The 22,073-nt window shown below is 46.3% G+C and overlaps 2 protein-coding genes across 3 annotated transcripts; one reads left to right on the top strand and one right to left on the bottom strand.

Moving 5' to 3' along the window:
* Positions 1-1,425: 1,425 nt before the first annotated feature.
* On the top strand, positions 1,426-12,159 carry LOC8036176 (mitochondrial ribonuclease P catalytic subunit). Of its 2 annotated transcripts, none has more exons than XM_042288478.1 (6): positions 1,426-2,384; positions 2,529-2,576; positions 3,521-3,773; positions 5,541-5,680; positions 7,245-7,395; positions 11,236-12,134. In XM_042288478.1, the coding sequence occupies exons 1-6, from the start codon at positions 1,573-1,575 to the stop codon at positions 11,416-11,418; spliced, it is 1,587 nt and encodes a 528-aa protein (XP_042144412.1). In that variant the 5' UTR covers positions 1,426-1,572; the 3' UTR covers positions 11,419-12,134. The 2 variants fall into 2 exon arrangements, with proteins under 2 accessions (XP_042144412.1, XP_029831182.2); XM_029975322.4 differs by having other exon boundaries at positions 1,431-2,384; positions 7,203-7,395; positions 11,236-12,159.
* Positions 12,158-22,069, bottom strand: LOC8036175 (adenosine 3'-phospho 5'-phosphosulfate transporter 1). Its single transcript, XM_029975323.3, has 5 exons — positions 21,669-22,069; positions 21,206-21,445; positions 16,209-16,387; positions 14,565-14,846; positions 12,158-13,910 (listed from the first exon to the last, which is right to left on the bottom strand). The coding sequence occupies exons 2-5, from the start codon at positions 21,351-21,353 to the stop codon at positions 13,194-13,196; spliced, it is 1,326 nt and encodes a 441-aa protein (XP_029831183.2). The 5' UTR covers positions 21,354-21,445; positions 21,669-22,069; the 3' UTR covers positions 12,158-13,193.
* Between the last annotated feature and the right edge of the window lie 4 nt (positions 22,070-22,073).

The following is a 22,073-nucleotide window of genomic DNA, read 5'->3' on the forward strand; positions in this document are numbered from 1 at the left end:
TTCGCTTTATTTTAAAGGTTATAGGCAAATTAAAATTACAAAAACGAGAAAAAATAACCTCCTTCATGATGTCCTTGGTTGCTTGAGTGGCTGTGAACTAGAGGAGGGGTAGTGAGCTCAGTGAGCGGTCACGGCTGCCGCACTTCGTGCCGACGGCTCGAGAGGGCGCCACTAAAGCATGTTCTGGATAGGCTGTATGAAGTGGGCAGTTGGGGTGGCTCGCATTGCATTTGCTGGGGAATTAAACACTAATTCGACATGACACTTCATTGGCCACAAACGACAGCAAACTGGGTGAAGGTCAGTTCAGGACGGGAGCCACTTCGCGCTGCCATACCGCCAAAGCTGCTCACCCAAGGCCAACGTTACTAAGACACTCGGTTGGGAAACTCGCCGTCGAAACCTGGGCCGCTGGCGTCCGCCGAGACCGAGCTAAATACGACAACAGCGCCACTCTTTATCATTTGTCTGTACTCTGGTCACCATGAGCTTTGTGAAAGCATGTTTTTGCGTAAAAACAAACGGAAAAGACTTTTTGTATGAAATTTATTGGAGTTTAGTACAAAATGAGGGGCGTGTGATGTTTTGAAATCTTTAGTTTGCAAGGTTTTGTGGCACAATTAATATTGTTTTTATACAGCCATGCCTCAGCGGTGCTTTCAGGTAGCGCGTCCCGACCTAAGTGCATTTTAACTTCGATAGTAAGACCGCTGGAGAGACGGGGGTGGCACCCCTGTAACCTCTTCTGCTGTATCTGTTTCGGTGCCAAAATGGCCGATTAAAGCCAAAACAGAAGTCATGTGCAGTTCTTCGAATAGCCGCTGTGGGAGAAATGGCGGCGTTGTGTTCGCCATTAGCTTGGTTCTTGAGGACAGATCCAGGCCACTTTTTCAGTGCAGTCTCTATGGCAGTTTCCCTACTGAGTGGTTTAGTAACGTTGCCCAAGGCCTTCGGAACGCTCGGAACCAGTTGGATCCTCGACTGAAGCACCACCGCGTACATCCGGGACCCTTCTAGTATGCGCCGTGCCGCCTTTTCCACCGCTTGGCGGCGGGTATTTCGACGGGTGATTTCTTGTTTCGGCACTTTATAAACTGCATTGGTTTCTTTTCTGATCTAAAACACAAAACAGAAACTACTTTTACACATTATTAAAATGGCTCGGGCCCATCGAGCTTGCTCGCACCGCTTATTATTATTATTTTTTTTTTTTGTATTTCAACTAAAAAGAAGCTTTTAGCGGCTCTGACCAGTAGTAAGCCCAGGACCAAAGACGTCACATTTCGTGCGCTTTCGGCACCGCGAGCCGCCTCCGTACACTCCGTCGGTGGGGTGGAGGGGGTTTCCGCGTCGTCCGGTTAAAATATGACTCACTGATATCTAGTTACTCTCTCCGTGCCTGCTGGCTTGCCCGAACCCTAGGAGACGTGGAAACCGCAAAAAAGGTAGACGCTGAAATATGATTGCAGGGCCCCTATACGTTCCATTGGCGAATATGGAATGATTAAAGTTGGCTGAAAGTAGTCCTACACGATTTGAACAGCCGACCACATTGTGCTCGCTAATTTAAAAATGGCGGCCCCCGTGACATCACGTTGTTTCGAACGGTTACTCGATATTCCGAGGCTACATCGCATCTTCAGGCCCGTTTCCACATCCACTAGCAGACAACGCAAAGTATCAGACCCGAACTACAAAACCGACCTCGTCTATTCCCGCCTCATCGAGCATGCAGGCGATAAGCGCTCGCTTTCGCTTGCCGACTGGGACAGCTTCAAGTCGAAGATGACGTTGAATCCCATAACGTTCAATAACACCATCATGACGTGCCTCGTCGCCAAGCAAAACTACCCTCTGGCCAAGTCCTTCCTCGACTATTTGAGGTCTTCGAGTAACAGCAAACCCAGCGCGCTGTTACTGGCCCAGTACATGGCACTCTGCTCCGACGAAGCTGAGCTGCTGTCCTGTTACAATGCCATCAAGAGCGGTATGGGCGGTAATCTCTTACTGGACACTCGCACCAGAGACGCGGTGATCTGCGGACTATGCAGAACGAGTCTCTGGAAGGAGAGTCTGCCTCTGCTGGAAAGTGAACCTGAGCTGTGTCGACCCACGTCTCTATCCTTGAACGCTGTCGCCGACGCGGCGTTCAAACACGGAGATATGGATGTCGCTTGGGACGCGATGCAAAAACTGACGCAACCGCCGCTCCAAATATTTTCTAGCTCTCTGGGAGCCTGCCTTGGTGCTTGCTCGAAACTGGTGCGCGATGGCGAGACGGGGAAAGCGTTGAACTTGGTGACGAGACTGTTGGAGTTTCTCGCGAACGCCGAAGTCGTGGTGGCTCGAACGGTCGGAGAAATGCTCAAGGAGTTCTACGAAAAGCTGAGTGCTCCTTTTTTTTTTTTTTATGTTGCCGTTGTTATTGGTGGAGGCACTTTGACGAAGTCAGCCTGGTCAGAAGGCACGTTGTGACACGCTGCTTGAGTTTTGTTCTTGGACGAATATGTGTTTTTATCGTTTTACAGGTTTGAGGAAGGCCCGGCGTGGAAGGGTACCTTTGCGGAGATCGGCAGGTATCTCGTAAAATACTCGTAAATTACTCTCGTAAAATACCGAGCAAGCTCCCACCAACCATTTAAAAAACGTAAAAATAATTTAAAAAAAAAAAAAACGGGAATAAATGTTTTTTAGGTCAAAGTGCAAAATAGCAAAAGGGGCACATGAGTGCGTCGGCTTCACCACTTTACACCGGGGTGCTCGGAGAAGCGGACGACGCCGACGAGTATGTCGTTCAGCGGAATGGGGTCAAAAGTCTGTGGTGGGCGTTTCTTGTGGTGTGGGTGCAAACGCTCGGTATTTTACGGTAGTTAAATGACATTGGCGATTGTTTACATATGAATTTTACTCCAGTGCAGAAAATGTACCTCTGCCTTGTTTGATTTGAGATGTGACATGCTGGAAGTACACTGTAGATGAAAGGAACAGGCCTGGTGGCACTGCAGAACAAACAAGTGGTTTAATTCTGTACATATGCAAGTGGTTTTGATTAGCTTGTGTGGGTGTATGTACAGTTCACATTTAACAAAAAAAAATCCAAATTAAGTTTTTTTTATTGCTCATTCATAACACAGCTATTAGGAGCCAAGCTTGTTTATTTGGTGGTCTCTTTCAAAGCTTCACAGAAGCCCAATTGAGGTGTTTGCGTAGTGTTCCAATATAAATCGGGCTCTCACTTATTGGTGTCGGAGGGGCAATTTGCTGCGTGCATTGGCCCTTGTGAATAAGCCGAGGTCTGTCGTCATTTCTGACACTGTTATAGTGTTAGCGACCAGCCAAACAATTTTTGGCCATTGTAGTCCCACTTATATTTACCATGATGGCTATAGAGCAACAAATAAGACTTGCCCTTGTTACCATGCAAGCCAATCAGACCTCTCGGTTTTATCTGATAGCTTCATGAAACATTGAGACCCTAGCCTGGTCATATTAGAGACACCATTTTCACCTTTCCATTCAGGGATGGAACCTGCAGCTCATGTGGATGCCTACTGGAATCTTCTGACCTGACTAGACAGGAGTTTGAAGAACTGCGACTGGCGGTTCTCGCGAGCATCATGAAAGGGAGCGACCTGTTCTTAAACACGACCCCGAGAGAGTTGGAGGACTTCGAACGCTTTTTGAGTAGAGCTCCGTCGTTTGACGTCGTCATCGACGGCCTCAACGTTGCACTCAAGGGAAACGCAAACAGCAACGGAGACAAAGCTAGAAACGTGAGCGATTACCCTGCTTCTTGATGACTAAAGAAAGGTAAATTTGATGTTTGTATTTAGACGGCGTAAGGTCAGTCTGCCCTTGAGGTATGGCAACGGTTGAAACTGTGGATGAGGAATTTAGCCAGTGCAGTACGACCGCTAGTCTGAGACCTGTAACGTGCACCACGCAGTTGTGCTACACAACCGCACGCCGGTATGTTGCTCAATCTGGATCCAAACGGGCAGTGGTGGGGATTGAGCCCAGGATCCCTGGGTTCTGGAGCTCGAGCTTTCGCTCCGGAAGCTCCGAGCTGCGGTGTGCAAACACTCTTGGCCACCAGTTCCCCTCTGCTGGTTGACAGTAAGAGCAAGTGTTCTTACTTGCTGACAGTGAGATCCTCCCTTGTGCAGGACAAATGTGTTTTACTTTCTTTGGGGACGAAGAGCGTCTCGGTTCGGTTCGCAATTTTCGTTCCGTTCCGAAACCATAGCGAAGGTGGCTGAAAGCTGTATCGTTGAAGCCGTGCTTGGTAATGCAAGTGAAGCTTTACTGAACCTGGAGTTTGTACATGAAGTTGACCGCATAGGCATGACAATTGTTAAGTCAGACTGGAGTTGGCGACAGCTAAAAGACGTGGGACGTGGCGCATTATGCTCGTGCTTCTCGCTTTGTATTTCATTCTTCGGAGTTCTTGTCGAAGCGATAACGAGGTGCACCGAGTCTCAGGTGCCGTGCCATGCTTTTCTTGATTTTTCGATGACTGTAGCGGGGTTTGTGTTTGGCCACCCCTAATGTTCATGTTTGAAGGTCTAATGAGACAATACTGTACCAAGGTACCATACTGTTCATGGCTCGAATATTTTTTTTTTAGTGTTGGGTAAAGCACATATAAAAGTACTCGAAGTAAAGTACAAAGTGAATGAGAGGTTACATACTTCAAGTGTTTAGGACACCGGGTGCAACATACTTGAAGTAGAGTGCTATAAATACAGTGTCCTGAAAGTAAAGTACAAATGCTTGTTAACACAATATTTCATGATGACCTTTCATTCCCCTGAACAGTCAACACAGCGAGGGTGCAGGCGAGCTGGTGTAAGTTTACCATTTTTGTTAAAACACCTGAAACTCTGTGAGAAAATCTTGAAACAATTAAAAGTTTCAAGATTTTTCACCCAGCCACAGGTGTTTAACAACATGGTAAACCCTAAAAAGTTTTGTTCTTTTAACCGGTATGCATCGTTTTAGGGCTAGTCGGGGGTGCATCAGTTATTTCCGGAAATGGCGGCGAACAGTGGATGAAGTCGAGTGACCCTAGAGTTGAAAAAGCATCATTTGGGGAATGTACAGTGCTCCCGAAACTTAACGCCGTCACTGCGTTCCCAGACATCGAGCTCGTGTCGGCTACTTACTGTTAAATTTGTCACCAAAACGTTTGGGATGCCTTCTGAGGATGGGATAGAAATCGGAAACCCAAACATTCTTCAGATAGTTCAATCGGTCGCCACAGGGACTGTCAGAGGCAGCCGATGTCATGGCGGCGTTAAGTTTGAGACGCACTGTACTTTAAAGTCGGGAGTTGTACTTTCCTTGGAAAGTACCAGAAAAAAAGAACTTTGTGTGTAGTACAGTCAGAGAATGTACTTCAAGTAAAGTACAAGTTTTCTGAACCCACTTGAAGTACTAATATTTTAAGTACAATGTACTTAAAGTACTTCCCGACACTGTTTTTGTCTTTTACAGTAGTTTGTTGTATAACCGCAGTGGGCCGTTTTCGCACTGTTCAGTTGCTGCTTGTGGTGAAGCACTACACGCTGGTAGAGAAGAGGAAGGTGCTCGTGGTTGGGAGGAAGCACATGCGCAAATGGCCTCGGAACGTCATGGACCAAGTCTGGAGCCACTGTGTGTACTACCTGACAAATGACTTGTAAGTCAATGAATGAATCAATGAACAGGTTTTATGCGGTGCATGGCCTTTTTTTCTGAAGGGGAGTGTGCCAGCTATTGTGTGGTTGAAAGCAAAATTTATGCATCGTTTTGCCACAAAGTATTGTTTCCATAGCATAATTTGTCAACCATCCTTCACGAAACCACCGATGGCTTGTCGGCAATCGGTAAAATAGTGTTTTTGTGATGCAGTTGGCGAACAACTGTTCGTAATGCCCGGTACCTCACCGACATTGGTGAAATATTGTTTTGATGGCACAACATGCCAACAATTTTCTTACAACTGCTAGTGTTCTATTCGTGTCCATTGGATATCCGGTAAATACTTAAACTTACGGCGCTGTTAGCCAGCAATTTCTGTGTAGCCACCAACGTCCCACTGGCATCAATTGTAAAGCTCTGTGAGAAAACATGATTGCACTTTAAGACAAGGACAGAGGAAGAACAGACACCACAGTGCGCTAACTTTCCACTGATTTAATTCAAGAGCCTCAGCGTAGATACACACTGCGTCACCGCACCACATCCCAACCGATCCATGGCCCCGCCACGGACCGCAAGTACACTAACTCTTTTTCTGAGTTTAATTGAAGAGCTGAGGCTCTTGAATTAAATCAGTTGAAAGTTAGCGCTCTGTGGTGTCTGTTCCTCCTCTGTACTTGTCTTAAAGCGCAATCATGTTTTCTCGCGTACAATACCAACTCGCCCAACAATCAGCACTTGTAAAGCTCTGCACTACTCTCATTATAGATAAGAGGGACTTATATCTTCCTGACATTTTTGTAGCTTGGTTTTCAATGCAGTTTGTGAGAAATAGTACAAAGCCCCCAATGTCTCGCCGGCATAACCGAGAAAACCCTTCACGCCATTTCTGTACATGGTACAATTTGTCAATAATTCCTTATAAAACCATCATGTCCCACTGACATATACGGACATTTCTGAAGTATCATAATCATGGCAGTCTGTCAGCAATAGTGCAAAAATCTCCAATATCCCACTGTGATCAATAAGAAAGCCCTGCTCTCATCTGTTCATGGCAGAATTTGTTAACAATTTCCTGTCCATCTAATGTCCCACTGGATCAATACATGAATTGACGGCAAGGGCTAAAATCTTCATGTCTGGCAGCTTGTGCCGTCTGGTGTAGACCATAGGCGACACGGAACTGACATTAGGGTTTTTTTAGGAGGTTGATAGGCTGGGGTAAATCCACACGTTCAAAAGCCGTCCCCCAATTTCCTTCACTCCGTCTTGCTACAAGTCAAAGTGCAGTCAAAGGCTAGGAGACACACAACACGGATGCAAAGACTAAAAGTGCAAAGTCACAGCGACTTCACCGAACTCAATTGGCTTTGCCAGCGACGACACACGCCCAAAACGATGACAAAAACTGCGACATTATGCTTTCAGCATTGCTCGATTGGTGCTATCAGCTCGAAGCGCTGGCTGCCTTCCGACGGTGGAATGGGGCTACAGTGTCCGTCCTACCATCGTTGCAGGTCGGAAGACGACCCCTTCCTGCTTTGTGCCGCGTTCTCTAGGGGACCCGGGACGGTGGTGGCCTCTAGGGACCTGATGCGCAACCACCGCTACAAGCTGCACGAGGACTCCAGGATGGGCGGCCTCTTCGACAAGTGGCGCAGGACGCACCAGGAAGTGCTAGACGTCAGCTGGGGAAAGCTCTCGGTGCTGGTGAGTGGAGCCGGAGGAAGGAGGGACCACGTCGCAGATGGAGCGTGCACTCTTTGGGACGTTCGAGACTGGTTTGCACATTTGATTTCGAAGGCCCGTTCACACATGCACCACACTGCTAATGTGGTGCTACAGAAACACCACCGAATTTGCGCTTTTCTTGCTTACACTCTCAATGCAACGCTAAAACCGAGCGCAGAGTCAATACTCGCTGTAGTGTTGATGCAGCGCCTACTTTGCGTTAGCACCAAGATGCACACATGAAACGCCTTCAAGGCCCGTTTGCACACACGGCGTAGCACTGGCCGAGCACTATTCGCGACTCCAGCGACCTATAGGGGTCGCCACCACCAAACAAACATGGCGGCTGAGTCCAGGTCGCGGCGGCTCGGCCGGGCCTCCTGAATGGGTGGCGCGTTCCAATTTAACAGATTTTCTTTTGTTTAATGCCCAGTTTTATAGGTATTTGAACTGAGACGGTGAAGTGTAGCCGGTGCAGATAAACTTGCAAATCATAGTTTTGTTTTGCCGGTGTTTTTTTGTTCTTTTCGTGTCAAACTTTCGTTTCGGAGATTTCGTTCAAAACCGAAACTATGGGCTCCGGAGAGACGGTAATATACTAATCAGTTTTGATCATCTAAAGAAAACGGCGATGACTATAGAATTGTTCCACAGATAGTAACTTTTCAGCTAACTCGCATGCCTCGACCATGCGACTTATCTGTCCGCGGAATCGAGCTTTTGTGCGTATCCGCGTTTACGAAACAGCTCCAGTCGTCTGCTTGGCCATCAACACAGGCTGCAGGAAAATTACGAAAATTAAGCAACCGCTTTTTGAGCCAAGGACCATGTTAACCCGCCGGCGCCCCACTAAGCGGCTGATACTCGTATTTCAATTCAGGTTTTAGTAGCAATCGAGAAGTCATTTTGACGAGCGGGTTATGTATTATATTACGTACTATGGTCCCACTAAAGCGATATTAGTATATCCTTCGGGTTGAAATATGAGATTAGTTGACTAGCTATTAGGTGAGCTGCTGAATAAAAGTATATTTGACAGACGAAGACATACTACTTAAATTTAGCCAAATGGTTCTATAGCCGGCAGCACGGAGACAAACTGAAGAGAGTCTTCATTGAAGACCCACGCAGAACCTCTCTGCATTGAACTTTGCTTCGAATCCTGAACGGAGAAAATTAGTATTTTTTTGTGGCCGGTCAACCTGATCAATGTAGACGTATATTACTGCTGGCTTCGACGTCCTGGTAATATAAATATTGGAAGCGCGATAGGTCAAAATGCCGTGGCAGCATCTAACGTTGCGAGACTTGTCTCCCACCTTTTGAAAACAGATAATATCCCTCATTCATCCTTTGCAGCGAGCAAGTTTTCCTGAATCAAGTAACTGCGAAATTAGCCCAACTCCTTCAGTGTGGTCCAGAGGCTTTTTCGGCGAAAAGCAGCCAAGATGAATAGCCAACGCACCGACCGGCGTGGGTGGCTCAATCTTGAAGCTAATCGAACACAACCAAACTCAAGCAAAGCAGCTATCGAACCTTCCCATTCACTTGACTGCAACATTGGTGTTGCCTCCAGTGAAACACCTCATCTGTCGTCCTCAGTCCACTGTTCTGCGATGTTATAAAGAAACCACTAATCAGTTACCAAGCAGTCGTCACTTTGAATGTGATTCGAGACAGACAAGAAATCAAAACATTCTTCCGTGATTCCTCCCCATCCAAGAAACCGAAAGCACGCGACCGTGTGCTGTGGAGTAAGCGGGCTTTCAAACACATAATAGAAGAAAACAATTTACTGAGGCTTCACCACACTAATGATCACTCAGGCAAACTTAAGAAATATTCGGACCTTCGTCAAATTACATTCTTCGCCACCGCGCCGACAACACGACTACGCGAAAGCCACCAGAGACGCGGAGGGGCGCGGAGCGACCTGGACCGGCTGGTTCCCGGTTTTCCCGCTTGGCGGCGTCCGTTTTGCTGGAGTCGCGAATAGACTGTTTTCGTGCGACGGTTGCCATTCTGAAATATGGCATAGGGTAGTTGGGTTTGGCAACAAAGATTAAGGCAAATCATTCAAACATAACCACAATAAGAAAAAACTATACTAGCAGGGAAAAAACTAGAACCGGTGCCACAAACCACCTTCCAATCGGCAAATGAAGTGATTGGGTACTTTCCCCCAACCCAGCTACGTCAAAATTCAACATGGCGGCTGTCACGAAAAGTGGTCTAAAGACACACTGTTAACTTTGCACTGCATCAGTGCTCCGTTACATATAACCTGGCCTTTTCCTATTTACCACCTATGCACTATGCAGTACCAACTCGGCATAAAGTCGAGGCTCACAATGCCGACAGCAGTGCTGATGCAGCCCAGACTTTGTTGCCTCGGTTACAGTGTTCTAGAGGGTGTAGTGGCAAGAGCGGTGCCCGCTTACAATGAAGCGCGTGAAAACGGCCGACGTAGATACCGCGAGTGGCGCTGGAGTTCTGTGCCCTAGGAGAAATAATGGCACGTGTGCGATGAACGAAGAAGACGACGAGGGTGACGCGGTACGCTTCTCCAAAATGTAGCACCGTAAAACTTCTTTCGTAGCTGTTAAGCCTGCAGCCCAAGTGGTAGCGTTGCCGAACGACGCGTCAGTACTGGGAGGGGGGGGGGGGGGGGGGGGGGGGAAGTCGATATTAATTAAATAATCTCCCTCAAAACACGTGAATATTTTAACAGAGGATAGCACACACTCTAGAGGCATTAGTCCAAAGGCAGAACTACAATTTACTACAGAACAACATTAGCAGTTGTTTCGCACCGCGAAAAGCTCCAGTCAAACCACAGTAGTAAGCGCCGAAGAGCGCCGATGATGGGGCTGACGGGGGCGCACTCCTAGGGCACAGAACAGCAGCGCCATGGTGTCGTCTACGCGCAAAATCTTCACAAAGCGTCCGCCGCTCTTGCCACTACAACCCCCTCTAGAACACTGTACCTCGGTGCTGAGATGCCCATGTGCGACAATCTTTACGGCGAAACAAAGTATAGTGGCATCTCAATGAGAGAATTTCTGGGTAACAGGAATAAGTGGAACCTGTTTGTTAGTTAGTTTTTGGCATCGCCCCAGTAAGAGGGGATCCTCCCCTCACGATAAGAAAAAGCAAATCTGGAGGGCCCTTATACGTTTCTTTTGCAGAGGTTCTACTGTATAGGAAGCTCTAGCCTTGCAGTTGCTGGCTTTTTAAAATTGCTAACAATATACGACCATGCAAACATTAGAAAACGTGCTACTGTACAAGTCGTTATTGTCCATTTTGTGCTAGAAGCATCTTCATACTTATTTTCCTGGGGACAAAGGACTTTTCGAGGTTCCGAGGATGACTTCATGCTCAACTCTCCGGCGTGTCATCTGGACAGTCTTTCATTGTCACAGTGTGTACCGTAAAATCGTGAGAGATAGACCACCTAAAATTGATGAAAATAAGGGGTGGTCCAACTTTCAATGTTCAATCAAAAAAAGTTGAAAAAAAAAAAAAGCTATTTTCAGATTATCTGTCTCTGTCAAACTTGTTATTGTGGCGAGGGGCAATGAAGCAAAGATGACATTACTTTTCAGTCAGCAATGTTCTCTCATATGCCGCCATAGCTAACTAGACGCATTTACGCTAAGGTCATCATTGAGCCAAACGCTACAATTACTAGGAGTGGGCTATCTTTTGACTTAAAAAAAAAAAATAGCAAATCAAGCCAAAACTAGGGGTGGCTCACACTTTGGGGGTGGGGCATCCCGGGATTTTACTTTAAGCAACTCGTCCTTGCCTTTTCAGAAACCAGCAAGGCACCAGATTTCTGTTCAGGGCAGCAACGCAAAAGGGTGGCACATTCCATACGACGACGGATCCGAACTGGAACCCTACGACATTCGCACTACGTGGTTGTGTCTGAAGACACGGGAGCAGTCTGTATGGCATGCAGCAGACCCTCGTCAGTGCACAGCGTCGACGAAGTGATTGCGAGACAACGGATATCAGCGAAGCACAGAGATGGGGATGGCTTTTGGATTGTTGCCTGAAACACATCTCCTCATAGTGTGCTTTGCATCGTACATATATATTTTTCATACATTGAAGCGTCCATATAAAAGCAACATAATTGTATCCCAACGTTCTTCAACAGTGCGAGACAGCTCGTTGTAATCCTGGTGATGGTTTCTAGAAGAAATAATGCAGCAGATGATGGGTGTCGAAGCATTGCGGTCTTTAGCTGCTAGAATTTTGATGGAACATTTACGGCTGAAGAGGCAAGCTGCAACGAAAGGCCATTTCGCACATACGTCGTAGTGCTAAAGAAACACTAGGAACAGTGTTGACTGACCTGAAGGCAACTCAACTTAACTCAGCGCAGGAGCAGGGCTGTATCAGGGCCTCATCACCAATGGAGGACGAAGCCAGTGCTGTACACTAGGCAAGTTCAGCGTTATTTCCGGCGCTGACCAATAGCACTGTAGAGCATGTGTGAACAGGCCACGAGCAGACAAGCAGGTAAATGTCATTGTGCACTTCTGGCATCGAACACATTAGTGGCTCTAGAAAGCACGACAAGCGTTGCAAAGGCAGTGGGTGGAAAATCGACCGACAAAGTGAAGATTCAACAACGCACCCTTCAAAGATAGGCTCCAGGCATCGTACCTCTCTTAAGAAAGACTGCCGACTAGACAGTGAAAATAAACCCAAAAAATTAGAAAAAGCATTTAAAACAGGCAGATCCAACAGTTTTATTGGTGGACATCTCTGCCAACAACACATTGCACGGCAGAAACAACAAACACACCATTTTTCGAGCTTGCTCAGAGTTAGTACAAACCAGGGGCGGATCCACAACTCTGTTTTGGGGGGGGGGGGGGGGGGGGGGGCAAGCAACCTCTGTCGCCACTGGTACAGCCCTTGGATCCGCCACTGGTACAAACTGCGGTGTAAAGACTGAAACTAAAAGGAAAAGCGAGTTCTTGACTTTAAGCATAAGCTCGAAAGGTGGCGGGGGGCTTGAGACCACAGCACTGACATAAATCTTCTACCACTTCGTTGCACTTGCGAGAATCCTGTCACTCCGTCTGGGCGAACAAAGTCTATGAGCAAGAACAGATATGGCACCCTGAGCTACGTCCCTTCGTGAGCCTCCATCATGTCGGAATTGCAGCGATTGTGAGATGCAGCCTCTAGACAACAAAAATATATCTCTCTCTCTATATCTCTCGCCAAACCTGTACAAACGTGGATTATGCAAAGTGACGACGGCAACCATGCAGTTGTCCTTGATAACGCGGTAGTGTTTGCAACCAAAAGAGTTTATCTCTCCTCGTAAGCAAACGCCAAAAGTGCGTAGCTTTACTTTGATGAAAATAAAAGCCACCACAAGCTGGGCACCATAAATAAATAATTTTGTACGAAAAGGGGGAAATAAGAGTTAAGAGAAACATCTTTGCAGTTTTACAAAGACGCACACATAAACCGTGTAAAGAGCTAGCTCTAAATGCGAGCAAATAGAAAAACAATGTGGACTTAAAAAAAGTAGCACTAGGTCCTTCGGAAACACTGAAAACGAGGATTCGATTTGAAGAGAAACGGGCTTCAACAAGCTCTCTTTGGAAATTAGTGAAACAAGTAGAATAACAACAAAAGTAGTAGTAATAACAACCCTAAAAAGCTGGTGTTCTGCCAGTGTCATGGCCACGCAACTAGTAGAAAAAAAATATGGGTCTAGCGGCGCGACAGTTCACTTCATGCCGCTACGTCTCTTGATCCTTTGAGATCACCACTAAGAGCGGAACTTGGTCTCTCGTGTCCGAGGTCCTCGGTTCTGGCCTCGTCGTCTGCTTACCGCGCCGCGCTCGCTGGTTGAGATAGATCTTTGCGAACACCGCTCCGAAGATCGTCAGGACTCCGACGACCCCCATCCCGCCCAGGCTGTGTCCGTAGATGAGACAGGACAGCAGCACTGCCACGGCCTGCCGCACCGTCATCGCGATGACAAACACCACGGGTCCGAACTGCGAGATGGTGTAGAAGACAAAGAGCTGTCCCGTCGCGGAGCAGATGGAGAGGAGGAGGCAGTCGTAGAAGAAGGCGGGGAAGCGGACCATGAAGCGGAGCGATGCGAGCAGCGCCCCCTGCTGGAGCAGGGACACGAGGGTGAGGAGGCAGGAGAAGAAGTTGACGCCGCACATCATCTGCGCCGAGCTCATCTTGTACGAGCGGAACATCTCGCTCTGCCAGTTGGACGTGAAACTGTCCAGGACCATGTACCCCGCCAGGATGACCACTCCGGAGAAGGTGGTGGACGTCTGGGAGGCGGACGGGTTTGTGGGGTCCCGGGAGAGTAGGAAGAGCGCCATGCCGAGGGAGATGGTGACCGCCACGACATACTCGTAGCCCTCATAGGACTTGCGGGAGACGACCTTGCCCATGAGCATGACGGGGATGATCTTGGACGCCTTGGCCAGCACCTGGGAACGACGGAGGGTGCGGGCACCTTAGAGACGGAAAGTGTACCTCGCTGATGGGGCATTTGCCTGATGGTCATGTATGCCTCGCAAAGGGTTTGCTCAATGTGATGGTGCATCTTAATTGTGGTGAATTTTCCCCAAAACATTTTTCAGACATCACTTCTGCCTCAGGATTCATCTGCCCCAAGAAGGTATGGCTGATGGGATGGTGTACTTGCCTACGGTACACACACCTGATAGACACACCTGTCTGATGGTTCATTTTCTGATGGTGGATTAGGCTGATGTGGTTGTGCAGTTGCCTGATAGCAAATATGTCTGTTAGTCTCATTGGCACATGCTTCTTCCATCTGTCACTGACACATGTGTCTTCTACCTGCCACTAGTGCATCTGCCCGACTGTCTATCTGCCAACAGCACATCTGTCCACTATCTGCCAATAGCACATCTGTCTGATGGTCTACCTGCCAATAGTATATCTGTCTGGTGGTTCATCAGCTAATAGTACTATATAGTTGACCTGCCAATATTACAGCATCTAAAAGTATATCATGCACCTATTCAATGACTGCCTTTGCCTCATTACATCTGCCTGATGGTGCCAAATCCCCATTCTCATTGTCCCCAACTTCAAGAAAGAGAGAAAAGCAGCACCTGTGTGGGAAAGCTGACGAACTTGAGAGCCTCGTACTGGCACCAGCTGCTCATGATGTTTGAGAAGGAGCAGAAGGAGTACTTGTAGAGGGGCGCCACGTGGCGGGGCTGACGGCTGGCCAGCAGGTAGGCCCCTGACAGGGCAAAGGCCAGCACCCGGTTCACAAACACCAGGAACTGGGAGTCCCGAAAGCGGTGGCCCTCCCCGCCAGAGGACACCACGTCAAAGTACTTTTGCGTCATTATCTTCTCCTGCAGGACGCCCCACGTCAGGTAGGAGACCTGCGTCCGAAGTTGTTGCGAACAGACGTTGATACTCTAAGTAAATTTCAAGTTGTCTCTGTGGGCGTTTTCAGTGCAAAAGTACTCTGCATCACACAGCTGAGGTGAACACGAAATTCACAAAATTTCTTGCGGTACCACGCAGGTTTCAGTTTCGACCTCTCCTAATTCGGCCGTCCATTTTATTTTCACGTGCAGGGCAATGTTTTGCCTCGTAATAACGACTGTCGATGACATTTGGAAAGTCTTGCTTAGAGGACCTCTGTCTTGGTTTGCTCCTCCGTTGTTCCAGAAAGGCGAATTTATGCCGTTCAGCCTCGTGCTTTATGGCAAACATAGAGAGCTAGAAATTCGTAATGAACTAATTTAGTGATAAACTAAAGGAAGTTCCATTTCCCAACAAAAACAAATGTCGGTTAAGGCCACTTGAAGAGAGTGACCCCAAAATGCAAGGTTGGGGTGCCACTTTGCATAGTGCGGCGTCTCAAAAAGTACAATTCAAGATAAAATATCCAAGGCTGGAGGCATTCCGACATCAATTAACTTTCAGCCCGCAGATCAGTGTGCCTTCTGTAAATAAATGTACTTGATAAAGCATGCCACAGTTTTGCTGCATGAAATTAAAATTTGTGTTTAAAATGCGGGGGAAAAAAACAAAAAACAAAACAGATTTGCACTTGAAGGGTTAATATACCAGATGTTTCTGCGAGGACTAAAATCATTCTACCCCTAAAATAATTGGAAAAAAAAAAAAAAAAAAAAGATGAAGCTTTTTGGGAACATTTTTTTAGCCATGACAGACATCGGGGATAGCAGAAGAAACGTACCAAGTAGCTAAGTAATGAACTAAAATTTACTAATTAACTTTCTAATAAGCGAAGATAAACGCAGTTTCAATTAGAGACTTGCCTAGCGCCATCAAGAGTCAGTTTCGGGAAGACTTGAAGCGCTTGTGAGGCACGGGAGTGCGCCAAAGTTCTGCTTGTGCAACAGGCGAAAGGCTGGTAACGCGAAAACGCAAACAAGATTATCACCTGCATTGTCGCATTGACAACCTGCACGGTGAAAGAAAACCTTGTTTTTTCGAGATTCACAGATTTGAGGGTGTTTGATTTAGGTGATTTTGCTCTCCCTTGACCGCCATTAGTGTGGAAATATTGGAGCTTTCGAGGTTGCCACCACGGTTGCCGACAAGATGAGAATGGCAGGGAGGCGCCTCGCGCACCTTGAGTGCACCATCCTCGCTCTGTCAGTAATGACGAAAGGAGAAGGCCCACCGAAGCACCTCCCTGCCTTTCTCATTCTGTCTAAGAATAAAAAGGTTGTATGCTGATCCAAGGACGTCGGCTCGTGGGCACTTGCCTGGAGACCAAGAAAGCAGTAGCCCAGCACAAAGGCTTCGTTGAGAAAGGACCGCGACTGCTGCGTCCTCGTGGTTGTGGAAGAGAAGTCGGAGGCCCCGCCCAGCTCGAGGCTCGGCTTCTCTGGTTCGCTGCCCAGCACAAAGAGGCGGAGCAGACGACTTGCAAACCCGCTGGCACCTTCGGACAAATGCAAGGAAACCGCCAGTGAGAATACGTGAAGATTCGTTCGAATGGCTAAGGCCGCATTTATGCGCAGAGGTCGGTCGACCCAATAGCTGGCCGACGTGACACAGTCCTCCTCTGTAAGTCGACGGACATTCACCGTTACGTTTTTTTTCTGCGGGAAGGCGGCAAGAAGTGAGCAACAAAGCAGGTGCAGCTTCCCCAGTGTTTTAAAGGATAAGAGGGTTAAATGCCCTTTCTTCTTTGTCTAAGGACAGGGGGTCAAAGGTCCTTTTTCTCTTAACTAATAATAATTGGGTCAAAGACCCCTTTCTTATCTAAGAGATAAGAGGGCCAAATCCACTTTCCATCTTCTCTAAGGATAAGAGGGTCAAAGGAACTTAAAAAGGTCGAAAGCCTCTTTCCTTTTATCTAAGGTTAAGAGGGACCAGGGATCTTCCCCTCTTATCTGAGGGGTCAAAGCCCTTTTCCTTTTATCCGAAAATGAGAGGGGAATTGCACTTAGCGGTTTCCCCCTTTCCAACCACTATATTCCCAGTCACCATAGGAAAGAACCAAGATTTTCTCAGAGTTCACACAAGATTCGGTTGTTGAAGGAAAAGAATCACAGTTTTTGCATTTGAAACAGTTAAGTTTTGAAAACACAGCAAACAAAACATTTCAAGTGCACATACAAGTATGTACTGTGAGGACGCAAACATTTTTCACTGGGGTACTTGAGGTGAAAGCTAGTACAGCACTGCTGAAGCTGTGCTAGCATTGATAGTGCTGCTTTGTTATCTATTCGAAATATAATCCCTGACCATCCGCTGTTGACCATCCTCCTTCTCGAACGATAAAAAACCACTGTCTCTATCTACCCGTAAAACTTGCAAATAGTACAATCTAAACTCCGAACTAAATAAGCGGCTGGCACAATCCTAGATTAGAATGGCTTTTGTCATGTTCCAAAAATGGTGCAGTGCAGAACAACTGTCCTGAAGAGACGCTGATGGCAAACGCCTATCTGTCAATACTCCGAGATTAGAAAGCAGGCTGGGGTGGTCTCATCTCGGCAGCACCTCTATCGAGGCTAATGTAAAGTTGGTAACAGTAATTTAACAGATACTTAAGCCCTTAACCATGTTTAGTATTTGAAAATTCCTGATCCTCAACTGCATTATTGCTGTCTTCAAAATCACATTTGTTGCATTCAAAAATATTTCTAGCTACAAAATAAAAGCAAAATCAAGAAAAAAAAAATGCAGTCCTGCCGTCTGTTAGCAGAGTTGCAAACTAAGCCATGAGCGAGCCTGGTTCGTTAAAAACGGTTGAGTGCGTCAACCGGGGAATGCAGATGAGCTACACTCATCCTGAACGGTTTTGGAGACTGCTCCACGTTGACGAGCTAGGATCGCCCAAAACAATTAAGGGGTATAAGCGTTTTTTGTTTTTAGTTACCCAAACTAACTAACTTACTTTTTGGAATACCCGGGATTTCCTCTTCCCAGCTTGCTACTTATTATTTTGAAATTCAGAATAGTTATTGAGAGAAGGGCAAACGAAGGTGATGACAAAACCAACATTCAAAGTTTCCCGCGCTTTTCAATGGGATGACGTCGTGTCTAGTAAAGACTGCAGGTCGATCGGGCAGTTTAAAAAACACAGTCTGTTGGGCATTTTTTTTCTTGTCCTGCCAGGGTGAGCTTCCCAGCATTCATTCCAGACCATAAAATTTCTCGTAACCCATTGGGAACAGGATGTACTGCCCAGATTACAAAATCTGTTGCCACATTTTCCGACTTAAAAAAACAACAAAAAAACCAGACATTTATACTAACATTTCAACTTTGCAAGAAAACAGAAATTACCTATAATGTGATCACTAATTAAACAGCCTCTATGATCTGCTGAACCAATTCAGAGGCAAATCAGCAATCACTGAAATTTCGCCAGAGATGCAAACGCAAGACAGGAAAGGGTTACGGCCGAGAAGACCAACATACGCAGTGACATTGCTGCAACAGGGGCCCCCTCGCATGTGACACCTAACTCCCACTGGCCATGTGGTCATGTGACCATAGTGACAACCAACGGGATTTTTGTTGGGAGTCGCTGTATAAGTCTCTGTACCTCAATGATTGCGCACCAAGATTCATAGACCCCAAAACATATTTAAGTTATGACGATTTCCTCAGGAATGACAAAAATACTGTCCCAATATTTTTTTGTCATTATGGTTTTCAACGGTGGAAATTTTCAGACAAATCAAAAGTGACGGAACTTTACCGCCGAGTCTTTCTATAATTCTTTGGGTTTTATGTAATAACACAGACAGAATGCTACATATTTGTCAACACAAACAACCATGCATGATGTTGAACAAGTCGTAATACATTTGCAACGCCATGCCAAACTCAACTAAGAAAAAAAAAAAAAAAATCGGAATGGAATGAAACGTGCACGGCAGAACGCATGACATTCTATATCTGCTGCGCTACCTGGAGGCTGATAAAACTGCAAAGTTGAGAGGGGGCCTGCGAGGGCGTGCACATCGGCCATACGTTCCGGTGTTCGCGTTTCACTTCGTTCTGACAGTACAAACTCAAAAGCAAACGTTTTTTGGTAAACAGCCGTTCATAACACGCAGTACAGGAAGTTGAGAGCCTACTACACACCTGTGTTTTACAGCCTGCCCATGTTTTGCTTTTTCATATTTATAGAGAGGAGTCTATTTATTGAAGGTGTACTATTCCCACTAAATCGGCAACTAATGGGAAAATGTTACGGGAATTCCAACTTCAACAGTACGGGTGCGCAGGAAAGCATTCTTCACATTTTCTACTTCCATTATATGACATTAATAGCAGTACCACCACCCAAGTTGCTGGTGAAGTCAGTGTTTAATAAATTCTTACCATCTTCATACCTTCTTGAACCTACAAAAAAAAAAAGTATTTTTTTAAAGGAGGTAGCATTTCGTGGCTTTAGGTGGTAGGTAGTATTGAAGACAACACTTTCAAAAGAGGTAGTATTTTGTGGCTTTTGGTTGTGGGGGGGAACTAAAGACAACAATTGAGAGGAAGCAGTATTCAGTGGTTCATTGAAGACAGAAATTCCAAATAGGTATCGTGCACATTGAGCTAAAGGGAAGCTGAAGCGGTTATGTATTTGAGTAGAAACACTTAAATTGCCTTCGTCTGGCCTCCAGAATCACGAATAGCGAAATAATTTTTCAGTTTGGTGGACGGAGGCTGCAAAAAATCATTTTCAAAGGACCGCTGAAGCCCCTCCTTCTTGAAGCGCTGCACCATAAAAGGAGTTTTCAGAATTTCAGCTCTCGCACATCTCCAGCACCTATCAAACATATGAATGCGCACCCCTGCTATTTTCACAAAGGCAAGAAAAATACGTCACGACTGGTGTCAGTGTAGGGGGAATATAATTGGCAAGCTTGCAATTGCACGCGCTGCCCACATGAGCGACACGCACTTGGCAGCCGAAAGGTCCTTTTATGATGTAATGACCGATAGGAAGTTTTTCGTGTTTTCTCGCGTGTAGTTAAATCTTCGAAGAAAACAAAAGTGCTATTCAGACTCATGGGGAAAAAAAAAACAGAATTCACCTGTTTTTTTGTTGTCTTTTTGTTTTTTTCCAAGAATTTTTTTAGCTTTTTTTTCTATACTAAATTTAGAGGAAAAGGTCAGCCATTTTCTCATGCATTTCGGCTGCCGCAGGCGGCGGAGCGTGGAGGCGGACCTTTGGAGTCCCACACATAGTTAGCAACTAGCTTCACATTAAAAAAAAAAAAAAAAATATCTGATATGACGGATGGAAAAGGAGACAAAAATCTTGTTAGTCCCATCTGTGTCTGTTGCCTCCGCTGTTTAACAAATTGTGCAACATAAACCAGCTTGCCGTTCTATTTGCTCTATCTTCAGCCAACTAGCTTCACGTTTTATTAGCTAGCTTTGACGGTCTTCATAAGAACCATGGCAGCATTGTTTATTGTCAGAAGTCAGAACTGCATAACGGCTTCCTCCGCTGCATGCTTATTGGTGGAAGGATATTTGCGTTCCTTTGAAGCTTTCTTTTTGCACAGTGCCCAGGTATATCGCATTGCAGCAATGCAAAAATAAAGCAGATAAGCAGTTTAGCACTATAGTTGTGATGGTTAATTGCGGTCAGACGCACTTCGAGAAAACGAAATCTTGTAAACACCATCTTTTCGAGAGTGCAAGGGTTTGTCACATATACAAAAAGCTATCAGAAGGGAAGTTAATGCGGTGTAATGACTGCATTACTTCATCATAAGCGTTAGAAATAGCTAGACATTTAGATTATCATGATATAACTTACCGTGACAATGTTACGTTGTCACAGTATACTAGAGAGTTTTCAGTACTCATACTTACCATTAGAGGGTTTTCCTTCAGCTGGCTACATTGGTTTTTATCTCATATTCTGTCATACTCTTTTGCCATTTTTCACTCGAGACTACAGATGTCAGCGCACGGGATTTGCCACTCCTCCTCGCTCACCTTTAACGTCCTAAGTTTGCAGTGGCTTTAGGTGGTAGGTGGTTTTGAAAACACTTTCAAGGTGGTGGTCAGTGGCTTTAGGTGGTAGGAAGCATTAAAGACAACGCCTTCAAATAGGTAAGTAATTTTAGGTGGTAGGTAATATTAAAGACATTGTATTGTCTGGTTTTAAAAGGTAGGTCGAATTCAACAGCTTCAAAAAACAATTTTAACGATTAAAGAAAAAAAAAATACAGGCAAGCAGCTGTTAAACTCGAGACTATAGTTAGTATGAAATCGAGAGTGTACTTGCCTTTGCCTTCGAAATATTTGGTTTTCTTGACATAGTAGATGACGAGTGCACCGGGACAGATGACCGACGAGTAGCCGAGGATGTTGATAAACAGCCGGAAAATCCAACTGTCTTCCGTCCAGTCAGGCGTGCTCGCCACGGTCGACATGTTCACTTGTTTTCGCGAGTCAACAGCGGAGAGGCGACGCGGTTGTTCAAGTCCCTTTCACCGCCAGCTGCCGTTCACCCCGTCCGCGGGCTCTGCAAACAATTTCCGCAGCTGATTGTCCGGCTGCTGGAGATAAAAGCGCGCGACTGCAGTGACATAAACATCGTTGTATAGCATGTGAACATCTGTCCCAGCGGGCTGCCTAGCTTGCCAACGAGGACGGATAGCTTATAATTCTTCGACTTCACCATTCCGCAGACGTCGCTTTTGTTTTTTGTTGTTTTCACCGAGGGCTGGGCGAGGCGACCTACTTACCGTAATCGTAACAACTCGCTCGTTTTCTTTCTGGTGAAGTAGTGGCACATTGCTCCGACTCGAATGAAAGTGGTTTTTCCCTCGCACAAGCCGGCGGCGGTGGCTTTCCCCGTACTCGTCGAAATGATTGGACTTTCAAACGAAGGTTTTTTTGCGCCGCGTCACGTGGCGCCTGGCTTGAGACGGGTGAAGGTCTGCGGGGCACCTGTGCATGGCGAAGATTTATCGGTTTACGAGTTTACTCGTTTTACAACACTCTTTCACGAGATATCTATCCACCACTTTCCCTTTCGCACATTCTCAGACATTTGTTTCGGAAGCAGAGGGAGTCCGCTTCGGTTTGTCGAAGTCTTGCAGTTGTTGAGTCTTGACGTCACGAACCTCCACTCTCGCAAACATTCGAAC

This window comes from Ixodes scapularis, unplaced genomic scaffold, assembly GCF_016920785.2.
Source record: "Ixodes scapularis isolate PalLabHiFi unplaced genomic scaffold, ASM1692078v2 PGA_scaffold10__122_contigs__length_95168666, whole genome shotgun sequence".
NCBI lineage: Eukaryota > Metazoa > Arthropoda > Arachnida > Ixodida > Ixodidae > Ixodes > Ixodes scapularis.

What these genes read in the sequence shown, in the direction of transcription:
- LOC8036176 (XM_029975322.4), top strand. Translation starts at nt 1,573, where the DNA reads ATGGCGGCCCCCGTGACATCACGTTGTTTCGAACGGTTACTCGATATT. An exon ending in CTCAAGGAGTTCTACGAAAA is followed by an intron (nt 2,385 to 2,528) that starts GCTGAGTGCTCC and finishes ATCGTTTTACAG; the next exon opens with GTTTGAGGAAGGCCCGGCGT. An exon ending in GGGGAAAGCTCTCGGTGCTG is followed by an intron (nt 7,396 to 11,235) that starts GTGAGTGGAGCC and finishes TTGCCTTTTCAG; the next exon opens with AAACCAGCAAGGCACCAGAT.
- LOC8036175 (XM_029975323.3), bottom strand. Translation starts at nt 21,353, where the DNA reads ATGTCGACCGTGGCGAGCACGCCTGACTGGACGGAAGACAGTTGGATT. An exon ending in CAAATATTTCGAAGGCAAAG is followed by an intron (nt 16,388 to 21,205) that starts GCAAGTACACTC and finishes ATTTGTCCGAAG; the next exon opens with GTGCCAGCGGGTTTGCAAGT. An exon ending in TCGTCAGCTTTCCCACACAG is followed by an intron (nt 13,911 to 14,564) that starts GTGCTGCTTTTC and finishes CGTCGTTCCCAG; the next exon opens with GTGCTGGCCAAGGCGTCCAA.